Genomic DNA, 12795 nt, shown 5'->3' on the forward strand with positions numbered 1-12795 from the left:
GTCAGAGGCCCTGACAGGAAAGACTGTAGTGAGGCCGTAGAAAAGCACCTGCCTTGCTAACGATGGTAGAAGACCAGTGTCCAGTTTCATTCTCTTTGTGGACAGCCATTTGTCTCAAGACCACGTTTGAAAACACTATCTTTTCCTTATCGAATGATCTGCGTGCCCATGATGGAAACAGATTAGCTTGTATCTGAGCTGTTAATTCTCCCCTTCTAATTCACACCTTAATCTTTATAATCAGTACTTTAACCTCCCGAGTTCCAAAGCTTTGTGGTAGGTTTGAAATTGGGAGGCAGAGGTCCTCCCACTTTGTTCTCCTTCAAGACTGTTTGGCCTCTTCTGAGTCCCTTGCACGTTCCCTTGGACTTTGGATCCATATGGCAATTTCAGTAAGGTGGGGAACTAGGACTGTGACAGAGGCACATCAAATCAGTTCGGGATTTGTTGGCATCTTTAACAATAGATGTCTTCTGATATGGGGACTGCAAGCCTCCAAATTACTATGTGATCTCAATGTTCAGATCGAGCTAGGTGTTATCTGATGTGCTGGGTCACAGAGCTGGCATGCCCAGCAGGAGTACGCCATCAAATGTTAGCACGCACACACTGGTATCTCTAGCACTCCATGAAGGCACAAGTGGGTTACATGAGGAAAGGCCCCAAGTGGTCTACTCTTGATACATCCCTTCCAAAGCCTGAGCCCGAGTCCCCATGGACAGTTCCCTCTGCTGGATCGAGGAAGAGCAGGAGGAGCAAAGTCATGCTGGTTAACATGGTTCTGTGTGACCTGCCTGCCTTACCTAAACCTGGACAGTGGACCACTGTGTCCTCTTTCTGGGATGTGCTTGAAGGCAGTGGTAAGGAGAATCCCTTCCAGGGGACAGAACACTGTGCAGAACACTTCGTTGTTCCTTTGATTTAACAGAAGAAGTGTCTTCCAGGTAAGTGTCTATAATTGAGGAGGTCATTGTGGCCCATGGGTTGGTTACATAGTCAATGAACATCCATGGACTATAATTGTAAGATTGGGGAGAGTGAGTGTGGAGAGATCCATGGGTAGCCTTCCCATAGAAATGGGAAAGCATGTTAAGATGTCTGTCTCATGTTCATCTGCATCAAAGGCATCCTGAACAGGAAGGGTGTGAAGAACTAAGTGGATGGGATGCATTCTCTGAAGACCCCTGTCAGCCTTTCCCTGGCCATCCATCCCCTCACTGTTTGTAATGGTTAATCTTCACTGTCAACTTGACAGGACTTAGAATCACCACGGACCACACCTCTGGGTATGTTTCCAGAAAGGTTTAACTGATGAGGGATGTCTTAGTCAGGGTTTCTATTCCTGCACAAACATCATGACCAAGGAGCAAGTTGGGGAGGAAAGGGTTTATCCAGCTCACACTTCCACATTGCTGTTTGCCACCAAAGGAAGTCAGAACCAGAACTCAAGCAGGTCAGGAAGCAGGAGCTGGTGCAGAGGCCATGGAGGGATGTTTCGTACTGGCTTGCTTCCCCTGGCCTGCTCAGCTTGCTCTCTTATAGAACTGGACTACCAGCCCAGGGATGGCACCCCTCACAATGGGCTGGGTCCTCCCCCTTTATCACTAGTTGAGAAAATGCCTTACAGCTGGGTCTCATAGAGGCATTTCTTCAAACGAGGCTCCTTTCTCTGTGATAACTTCAGCTTGTGTCAAGTTGACACACAAAACCAGCCAGTATAAAGGGTGTTCCACATCGAGTGTGGGTGTCACCTTTCCAGGGACAGGGCTCCTAGAAAGTGTGAAAGGAGAGAGTGGTCTGAGCAAGGGTATCCACCTATGCCTGAATCTTTCTCTCCTGCCGTGACTTCCCTGACACAACTGAGTATGCCCTCAGACTCTCAGTCTAAACCAACTCTTCCCCAAGTGGCCTTTGTCAGGTATTTTGTCACAGCAACGGGGACCATAACTAATAATGTACTCAGAGAAACGATGAGTACCAGAGCTCAGGTGTCAGGGATGGACGCTATGCATGGGCTCAGCAGCATGGGCTTCCAACTCGCTTAGAGTCAGGCCCGCTCTACTTCTGTTCTTACAGAGAATGGCTTTGTTAAACGTTTAGCCTCCCATGCCCATTGTAACATCCCAGAATGCAAAGAACGTGTAGACACTGGTGTGTTACTAACTCTACCGTCCAGTTGCCCTGGCCGTCCAGGGTGTCTACATTTCACAGGGATGCTCTGGCTGTGAGGTGATTTATTTCAAGTTAACACTTGGACAAGTAAGAGACATTCTTAGAGATCGTTCTTACCGTGATCTTGAGCATCATCCTGGTGTTGTGTTTGTTGACACTGTTGTTACTTTTAGCATGTTGACCAGGATCCTCTTAGCTTGCCAGAGCTGTGTGTCAATCTCTCGGTTTATAGAAGAAGGTAGTTTTGAGATCCAAACCTCAGGTCTTATGAAAGTGGTAACATACAAGGCTAGTCTGGGATAGGCTAATATCACTGGATGGAAGGAGAGATACTCCTTCAAATTCCCAGAGAACAAAGCAGAAGAGGAAGCCCAGAGTTATGGGCAGTGCCCACACCTGGGACAGCATACATGAAGGTCCCAGGTTCCCACACTAACCCACCTTCTTATTATTTATTTATTTATTTATTTATTTATTTATTTATTTATTTATACATTCCAGATTTTATTCCCTCCTGGTCCATCCCCCAAGGGGTCCACATCTCCTACCCCCACTTTCCCCGGACTATCCCCGTCCCATCTGGACAAGGATGTCCCCATTCCACTCATCCCACCAGACCTCTAAACTTCCTGGGCCCTCCAATCTTTTGAGGATGAGGTGCATCTTTTCTGATTGAACCCAGACCTGGGAGTCCTTTGCTGTATGTGTGTTGGAGGCCTCATATCAGCTGGTTGGTGATCCGTTGTCTAAAAGATCTCAGGGGTCCAGGTTAGTTGAGACTGCTGGTCCTCCTACAGGGTTGCCCTCCTCCTTAGCTTCCTCCAGCTTTTCCCTAATTCAACCAGAGGGGTCAGCAGCTTCTGTTCATTGGTTGGGTGAACATATCTGCATCTGACTCGTTCGGCTGCTTGTTGTGTCTTTTGGAGAGCAGTCATGGTAGGTCCCTTTTTGTGAATGTCCCATAGCCTCAGTAATGGTGTCAGGTCTTAGGGCCCTCTCTTGAGCTGGAACCCACTTTGGGCCTGTCACTGGACCTTCTTTTCCTCAGGCTCTTTTCCATTTCCATCCCTGCATTTCTTTCAGACAGGAAGAATTATGGGTCAGAGCTTTGGCTGTGGGATAGCAACCTCATCCCTCACTTGATAGCCTGTCTTTCTGCTAGAGGTGGATTCAGAAAGTTCCCTCTCCCCACTATAGGGCCTTTCATCTAGGGTCTCCCCTTTGAGTCCTGAGAGTCTCTCACTTCCCAGGTCTCTGGTACATTCCAGAGGGTCTTCCCAACCTCCTTCCTCCCAAAGTTGCCTGTTTCTATTCTTTCTGTTGGCCCTCAGGGCTTCAGTCCCCCCCCCCCAATACCAGATCATGTTCCCCTATCCTCCCACCCCATCCTCTTTATTTCCCCTGTCCCCCCTCCCTCCTTCATTGTGATTGCTTTCTTCTCCCTCCCAGGTAGAACTGAGGCATCCTCACTTAGGCCCTTCAGCTTGCTGACCTTTTTTGAGTTCTGTGGACTGTATCCTGGGTATTCTGTACTTTTTTTTTTTTGGCTAATATCCACTTATTAGTAAGTACATACTGTGCATATCCTTTTGGGTCTGAGTTACCTCACTCAGGATGATATTTTCTAGTTCCATCCATTTGCCTGCAAAACTCAGGATGTCCTCGTTCTTAATAGCTGAGTAGTACTCCATTGTGTAAATGAACCACATTTTCTGTATCCATTCTTCTGTCCTGGGACATCTGGATTGTTTCCAGCTTCTGGCTATCACAAATAAGGTCACTATTAACATAGTGGAACATGTGCCCACATTCTTGAGAATTACTTTTTGGGGGGATTCATGAGATTTTTTCTTTATGAATGAAGAAGGGGGAGTTGGAGATGTTGATCTTAAAGGCCCATTCTGAGCCAGAGAACAGCAAAATGCCCACACCAGCATCACTGACTCTCTCAGGCTTGGCCACAACAAAGGCTCATTGTCTGTCATCAACCTTCACATCTATGAAGTAGGGACCCTAACATTTCCTTCACAGGCCTACCGTGATGAGGACCTGGTGAGCAAACATGATGAAAATGCTTTGTAAGCTGTGACTTTCAGTGTGCTGTCCCAAGGGACCATGTTAATGCTTTCAGTGTTTAGGAACAGTACAACCTCCTGCTATTCTTCTCCAGGGTTTCTTCTCCAGGCAGCCACCCAGAAAACTTCCTGAAGTACTCCGTCTTACCAAATAAGTCAATTCCCACATGGTCCCTCAATGAGGCATTGTCATCTGGGGGCCAATTAAGGAGTCCCTGGCTTGTTAGGACTGGGAAGACTGCTAGCTACCCCCCTCTTCAGCTCTTACCATATTCTCCTTTGAGTCCTATGAGCCCACCTGGGTCAAAATGAAACTCCAGAGTTTGCCTTCTCCCTCTTGCTGGCCTCTGGGATAGTCCCTTGATCACCCGGGGCAGGAACAGCTGTCAGCATCAGGAGAGATCTTGGCTAGAGTTAAGGTGCAGTTCTGACATTAAACATGATTCAGCATGTGATAGGCATGGCAGATTCCACCTCCACCAAAGAGACAGGTTGTGTTCTTGTGTTGGCTCTCCCATTGACTAGCTGCATGACCTTTGCTAAACCCCTCCCATCTCCAGAGTCAGCGTTCATTTATCTATGAAATAGGCAGGAAGGGTCATGATCAGTGTTTCTATCACTAAAGAGATAGGGTGGCCTACATTCAGTATGAGTCTGTCCTCAGACAGGCTGTTGCGTGTCTCTGAACTCCCTTTATCCCATCTATCAAAGGGGAGGCAGATGTTTATCTGGACTAGACTGTTTCTTCAGAGCTAAAAAGTGAGTCAACAACACGAGTAAGAAGAGTTAGGTCTGCGCTATGGACCTGATGCCGAGCAATGACATTGCAGAGGCCATGGTGGGGGCTGAGGCACTTCTGATTTGGATTGTTTGTGCTATAAATACACTCATCAGTGCCAATGTCATGGTAGCAACACATGTCACCAGACACTGAGCTTACACATCATTATACACTATTTCACTAAATGAATCCAGTATACGGGGTAGCTGTGGTGGTTTGACTATGCTTGGCCCAGGGAGCGGCACTATTTGGAGCTGTGACTTTGTTAGAGTAGGTGTGACCTTGTTGGAGGAACTGTGTCACTGTGGGCGAGGGCTTTGAGATCTTTGTCTTAGCTGTCTGGAAGCCAATCTTCTCCTATCTGCCTTTGGAATAAGAGATGGAACTCTAACTTCCTTCAGCCCCACGTCTGCCTGGATGCTGCCCTGTTTCCTCCTTGATGATAGTGGACTGAACCTCTGAACCTGTAAACCAGTCCCAACTAAATGTTCTTTTATAAGAATTGCCTTGGTCATGATGTCTGCTCACAGCAATCAAACCCAAACTAAGATAGTAGCCTTCAGAACACAGACTATGGTAAAATGTGGTCAGATCATCATCAGGATTTAAAGAGACTTAAACATTCGTTGCTTTTAGTATTTTTTTTTTTAGTATTTTTCCCAATGCTGTGAATCAAATTCTAGGCTTTAAGTACACTATCTAGTCAGGTGTTATATATCTGAGCTGTATCCTTAGCCACACTGTCTTTGATCTCAGTATAATACCTTTAATTTAGATTTAATTAACTTTTAATATTGACCATGTTTCAGGATCAGCTCATGGTATTTCATTTTTTAAATTCTAATTAATTAATTAATTAATTGTATTCACTTTACACCCTGCTCACTGCCCCCTTCTAGTCATCCCCTCCCACAATCCTTTCTTTATTCCCTTTCCCCTTTTCTTCTGAGCAGTGGGGGCCCCTTGGTTATATCCACCCTGGCACTTCAAGTCTCTGTGAGGCTAGGTGCTTCCTCTCTCACTGAGGCCAGACAAGGCAGCCCAGCTAGAAGAACATGTCCCACATACAGGCAACAGCTTTTGGAATAGCCCCTGCTCCAGTTGTTCCAGACCCACATGAAGACCAAGCAGCACATCTGCTACATGTGTGTAGAGAGGCCTAGGTCCAGCCTGTGTATGCTCTTTGGTTGGTGGTTCAGTCTCTGAGAGCGCCAAGGGTCCAGGTTAGTTGACTCTGTTGGTCTTCCTGTAGAGTTCCTTTCTCCTTCAGGGCTCATTTCAATGGCTCTGGTGGCCTATGGAGGGTTAGGCAAGGCCTTGTTTGAGGGCCCTGCTGTTAAGTTCACACAGTTCATCCTGTCTGAATAGCTCTCTGAGCTCCATGTAAAATGGAGGATGCCCTTTCTTAGTAGAGCTTCCTCTTCTCTGCCTAATTATAATTGAAGAACGTCTCTCAGCACAGATGTCTGGCCTTATTTGGAAGATGACCCTATACAAAGCTTCCTGCAAATACTGCTCTTTCCTCCTGCCTATATGATAAAGATGATTATGTACCCTGTGTTATGCCCTTACCTCCAACAAACCTAAGAACCATTATACGCCATTCCCTTGGCACAATAAAATGAGCTGTCTCTCTGAAGCTGACTCCCAGAAGTTCTTTCAGTCACACTAAGCCCTGCTAGCCACTTCTGCTACCTTCACCTTTGTGGTCTGGTGGCTGGTGACTCACAAGGAAAAGAGACCCATAAGATATTTCAGTCCAATCTTCAACTCTGCAATATTTAGGAAGCCAAGGCACAGTGAGAAGGCAGGGACGGCCATTCATGGTTATGGAGAGTTAGCCAGCTCTTACACCAGGTGCTCAGTGTAATCACACTTAATTCACAGTCACACACGACCCCAGACAGGAAGAGGTTACTGTTGGCAATTTACAGAAGCAACAGCTAAGGCAGGACAAAAGTTGCTTGAGAACCTGATGTATCAGGAAACCCACGTCTTACTATGCACCTAAGAGGCATGGTTCTCTGGGTGACTTTCCTCACTCCTTCTTCACTTTCACCCTAGGTCAGAAGCTAATCACTTAAACCTGCATTCAGGTCAGCATCCTCCCCCTTCCCCGGACCATGTTCTCCCTGCCTCTTAGCACATTCTTAAAGGCAGAATGTGCTAAGGGTACTGTTAAACCTTTCTAGGAGAAAGACTGAGTCCACAATACTATTGAAGCAAGCTTTATTTTAGGGTGCACTGGTCATTCTGACCCCTTGTCCCTAAATCAGGATTTTAGAAAGCATTACCTGCTGGGGTCTTGAAGACCCATTTATAGGAGGGGTATGGTGTTCACAGGGTCGAGTTGGCCGTTACACATTATGAGAAAAATCCAGTGAAAGAAAAGAACAAGGTAAGGATATGTATCATGTGAATGGAATCCCAAGTTTGGTGTAGGTTGGAAACATGTTTTCAGTGTATATCGGATCTAAGAAACAAGAACTTATTCTTAATTATTAAATAGAGCCTTAACCTTCAAGGACTTGACACCTATCAAATTGGAGGTTGTTTCTTAACTACAAACAGAAACCTTAATGAGCACAGGACAAACAGGAAGTTATTCTTAACCATCTTCAAACAAAAACCTGAACCTTCAAGGTCTGTTCCTGCTTTGGTCTCACAGTAGACCCTGCTGACCTCCACTGACCACGAATCATGGTGGGGTGTTATATCCCCCTGTGGTAGTAGATCTCAGATATTAGCTGCATAGTTCAGGAGGGGATAGAGACCTGACTCAAATGTGGTCTCATTGGAATTCAGGGCTCAGGGTCTGGGCAGTAAATGGATTTTAGGTCTTGACTGACTCATGGTCTATGTTCAGGTATTGACCGATTCACAGTCTATGTTCTGACTGCTCCTATTCTTTAGTCTGTTAAAGCAAAGAGGTCATTATTTCTTCACATGGAGTCATATCCTTGTAGTGTGTCCCCCAAGAGTCTCTTCCTTGTTGTACTCTTGTTGAGAGCATTCAGGATTCCCCACTGGGAACAGAAATGGCCCTTTTCCAGCTCTCCTGGGGGCCAAAAGAGAAGGCAGTGTTATAAAAACTCAGCAGTTCATTCCACTGGGAAGAGGGTAAGATGCAGAAGCTCTCTTGGTGTCTCAGGATCTTTAGGCAACATTGTCAGGAGCTATTCTGCTCTGTGTGGAGAAGGCAAAAGACTTAAGCCCCCTTAAGCTCCAAGAAACTTTGGTTATTTTCTGGAAACAGGGCTGCCCAGAATCTGGATTCTCTCACTGTGTTGTCCCACGGACTTCCTGGCTAATTTCTTTCCCACAAGAGCAAGAAACGGCCACTCACTGACAGCTTGTTGGATCCTTGGGTGGTAAGATGGCCAGTGGTCTTGGGCTTGTGGGTGGGGTCCAGACATGTGTGGGGCTAGAGATCAGAAGTAGCCAGAGCAGTTGTATCTAGGCCTTCCATGTATGTGTTCCAAGATCTTTGTGAAGCTTCCCCAAATTACCTGCTTCCTCTCTCTGTTGTGTTCCCTTCATTCCTGGCTCTCTGCCTTCCTTCCATTAGGAGAACTTACTGCTTCAAGCCACATTCTTCACAGGTATTGGGAACAAAATGCAACATCCTGAGCTCAAAACTCAATCCTCGAGAGAGCAGTGCTGGCCAATGTTGATGGGAACTTTTCTCCATCACAGAGAGGCAGCTTGACATGGTTCTTAGGGGACAGAGTCATGGCAGCTTTACTCTGGTTTTGTGAGGCAGGGTCTGCTGTGGACTCATCTGTCCTTGAGCAAGGTGTATAGCTGAGTCTGTTCTCAAAATCCTGACCCTCTGTCATGGGACATGGTGCACACCTTTAACTCCACACTTGGGATGCAGAGGCCCATGGATCTCTGTGAATTAGAAACTAGTCTAACCTGGTCTATATAGTGAGTTCAGGACATCCCAGGTTACCTAGTGGAAACACTGTCTCAGCAAAAAAAAAAAAAAAAAAAAAAAAAAGCTGATCTTCAACTTTCTAAGCTCTAGGATCACTGGGTAGAACCAAGACACCTGGTGGTGCTTTTGTCCCCCCTCCAATACAAAGTGTTACCATGTAGCTTGTTTCCCTGGAATTTACAACCCAGGAGTCCTCTTTCCACAGTGCAGTTCTCAGGCCTGAGCCAGGAGGCTGAGAAGAGACACTGTCCGGGAAGACAGAGGCTCTTGGTGGGGGAAAACATAAAAAACGATGGTCAGCTTATTGGATCATCTTCCACGCTATGGAACTGTATTTGAAAGAGGAGAGAAAGGGGGAGGGATTTTTCATCAATATCTGAAATTCCAGGATGTTTAAAATTTCTAAAATCTCCTTCAGTTGATTACCTCTGCCTTTAAAAATGCTGGAAGAGCTTGAAGGGGCTCGAGACCTCATATGAACAACAATGCCAAGCAACCAGAGCTTCCAGGGACTAAGCCACTACCCAAAGACTATACATGGACTGACCCTGGACTCTGACCTCATAGGTAGCAATGAATATCCTAGTAAGAGCACCAGTGGCAGGGGAAACCCTGGGTCCTGCTAAGACTGAACCCCCAGTGAACGTGATTGTTGGGGGGAGGGTGGCAATGGGGGGAGGATAGGGAGGGGAAGTACACATAGAAGGGGAGGGGGAGGGGGTTGGCCCGGAAACCGGGAAGGGAAATAATAAGCGAAATGTAAATAAATACTCAAATTAATAAAGATAAAAAAAAAAAAAGAATGTGCTAAGAGGCAGGGAGAGCATGGTTGGGGCAAGGGGGAGGATGCTGACCTGCATGCAGGTTTACGTGATTGGCTTCTGACCTGGGGTGAAAGTGAAGGATGGTGATAGCCCAGCCATGGGGGTGGGGAGGGAAGGTGAGCACTGAGGAGGACTTGATGTCTCTTTGCTCTTCAGTGCAAGGTTACCCCTGCTTTATTTATGGTGTTGGTTATTGCACTTGACTGATGCTCCATTGCAGTCCATTTTGAGTAGTGTTTGGAAGTCCCTGTCATGTATCTTCTCTTGACCAACTGTATGGATGTGCATAAGCATGTGTGTGGGAACGCAGTTCATTGCTGGGTAATGCACTCTGTGCTCAGTTGAGGGAGACATGCGCCCTTCCATATTGGAAGGAACAGTTGAGTTGGCTCTTCTCCCATTGGCTCCTGTGCTTTCCTCACGAGTGTGCATACTTCACCGTAACCATCCTGGTAGTCCTGAGGTGATGGGAGCCTAAGAGACTGAGCAAGTGGAGGTAGGGTTTACACTATAACTGTGCTGCACACGTTCATGCTTGAGTGATGCTCACCTCTGAGAAAGACCTCTTTGTTTTCCATTATTCTGTTGGAGAGGTTGCCTTTGTGTGTATGTACAGATTTTTTCCCCTGGTTCTCTTCATAAATCTTTTCAGTACTTCTTTTTAGTTCATTTGGGTCTGCCATTCTTTTCTGTATGGTAAATATTCTTCCATTTTCTTTTATATTAAATTTTAATAATTTAATTAATCTGTTTATACTTATTCAATTTACAATCCACTCACCGCCAAATTGTTAAAGACCTATTTAGTTTTATGTGTGTAAGCACTCTGTTACTGTTTTCAGACACACCAGAAGAGGGCATCAGATTCCATTATAATTGATCGTGAGCCTCTATGTGGTTGCTGGGAATTGAACTCAGGACCTCTAGATCAGCAGTCAGTTCTCTTAACCTTTGAACTACGTCTTCATATATTTTTTAAAGTAATTTTTTAACTCCTCCAAAACAACAAAGGTATTTATCTGGTTTGATTCTAAAAATTTGATCGCTCGATACTCAGGACTTTATGGTATACTGGGAATTGACTTTTGTGTGTGTGCGCACAGAGAGATAGGGATAAATAAAAGTGAGGTTACTACACGAATAGGCAGTCATCTGCATTTCCTGGAAGGACTGTCAGGTTCCTAGAGCACCGTACTGTAAAATTATGTCATGAATCATAAGGCAGTGTGGGGCTTGTGTCTGGCTTGTTCTAACATTTTCATCTGTCTGTTTACTCTCTTTTTTGCATATGTCTGTGGTGTGTGTGTGTGTGTGTGTGTGTGTGTGTGTGTGTGTGTGTGTGTGTGTTCTGTGAGTGACATGAAATTCTTCCTCAATTGCTCTCACCTTATTCACTGGGCGGAGTCTCTCACTTGAACCCAGTGCTCATCATTTCAGCGAGAGTCACTCACCCTCTTGCTGTGGACATCCTCTGTCTTTGCCTTCCCAGAGCTCTACTGAGGATGTGAGACAGCATACGACCTGTCATATACTATGTGGTGTTCCAGAGGTTATGTGAGATACCTATCTATGTGGTTGAATAGATTAATAGTTACCAATAATTAACAATTAGCTATTCAACATAATCCAGGGAAATGAGTGTCATCAGCTTCATTTTTTCGATGAAGAGACTGAGGACTGGGTAGTCAATTAACTTGGGAAGAGTGGAGAAAGTGAGCAGTGTGTTCAGAATCCACGCTCCAGTCTTCCTCCCTCTGTAGGTGCCATCTTGCTGGGCCACCATGCATCAGGTGTCCCAGTGGAATGCACACAGCTGAATGGGATTCTTTTACAGGCTTGGTGATTTGCATGATTCCAAGGCAGAACCAAAGTTGGGTTTCAGAGTTCATCCTGCTTGGCTTCTCCAGTGACCCCACGACCAACAGCATCCTCTTCCTTGTCTTCCTTCTCATCTACCTGAGCTCAGTCCTGGGCAACGGGCTCATCATCATGCTGGTCTGCCTGGACACACAGCTGCACACGCCCATGTACTTCTTCCTCTGTACCCTCTCCCTGTTGGATATGAGCTATGTCACCACCGCCATGCCCCAGATGTTGGTGCATCTTCTTGCTCACTCTAAGACCATCTCCTTTGCTGGCTGCGGTCTGCAGATGTACGTATTTGCGGCCCTGGGTATCACTGAGTGCACCTTCTTTGTTGTGATGGCTTATGACCGGTATGTGGCCATTTGCTATCCACTGCGCTATACTGTCATCCTCAGCTGGGGCCTGTGCATACGGTTGGCAGCAGGGTCTTGGATCTGTGGTTTCCTTTCCCCTTTGGTGCATACTTTCTTCACCATGAGTCTGCCATATTGTGGGCCCAACAGGGTCAACCACTACTTCTGTGAAGGTCCTTCAGTGCGGAGCCTGGCTTGCATGGATACCCACCTCATTGAGATGGTGGACCTGGTCCTGAGTGTTTCTATGATTATCACTCCAATCTCCCTCATTGTGGCCTCCTACATTCGCATTGCCATGGCAATTCTGAAGATCAAGTCCACCCAGGGCCGCTGCAAGGCTTTCTCTACCTGTGCCTCCCACCTGACTGTGGTTACACTTTTCTATGCTCCAGCCACTTACATCTACATGAAGCCCAACTCCAGCTACTCTCCTGAGCGAGACAAGCAGATCTCAATCTTTTACAATGTCTTCCCTGCCTTGCTCAACCCTGTGGTCTACAGTCTGAGAAACAAGGACATCAAGAGAGCATTTCTCAAGGTGATAGGACGTGTTAGGGTGGACTTGTGAAGCAGGATGGTAAAGCCTTAGATAAACATTGCATAAAATGTTCAGTGTTTAAGACATAGTGTCTTTGTTGTATGTAAGCAACATTGTGCATGTGACTGGAACTGGGGACGTTTATGAAACTGAGAGGGCTGTCTTGATGAAGTATAGTTTTACAGAAAACACCACCATATCTTAGGGGCTATAAGTGGAGAGACTCACTCATTCCTCACATTT

The 12795-nt window shown here is 46.1% G+C and overlaps 1 protein-coding gene across 1 annotated transcript; it reads left to right on the plus strand.

The window, feature by feature from the left end:
* Positions 1–11640: 11640 nt before the first annotated feature.
* Positions 11641–12582, plus strand: LOC116909174 (olfactory receptor 2D2-like). Its single transcript, XM_032913034.1, has one exon. The coding sequence runs from the start codon at positions 11641–11643 to the stop codon at positions 12580–12582; it is 942 nt and encodes a 313-aa protein (XP_032768925.1).
* The last annotated feature ends 213 nt before the right edge of the window (positions 12583–12795 follow it).

Source organism: Rattus rattus, chromosome 1 (genome assembly GCF_011064425.1).
Source record: "Rattus rattus isolate New Zealand chromosome 1, Rrattus_CSIRO_v1, whole genome shotgun sequence".
Taxonomy (NCBI): domain Eukaryota; kingdom Metazoa; phylum Chordata; class Mammalia; order Rodentia; family Muridae; genus Rattus; species Rattus rattus.

What these genes read in the sequence shown, in the direction of transcription:
- LOC116909174 (XM_032913034.1), top strand. Translation starts at nt 11,641, where the DNA reads ATGATTCCAAGGCAGAACCAAAGTTGGGTTTCAGAGTTCATCCTGCTT.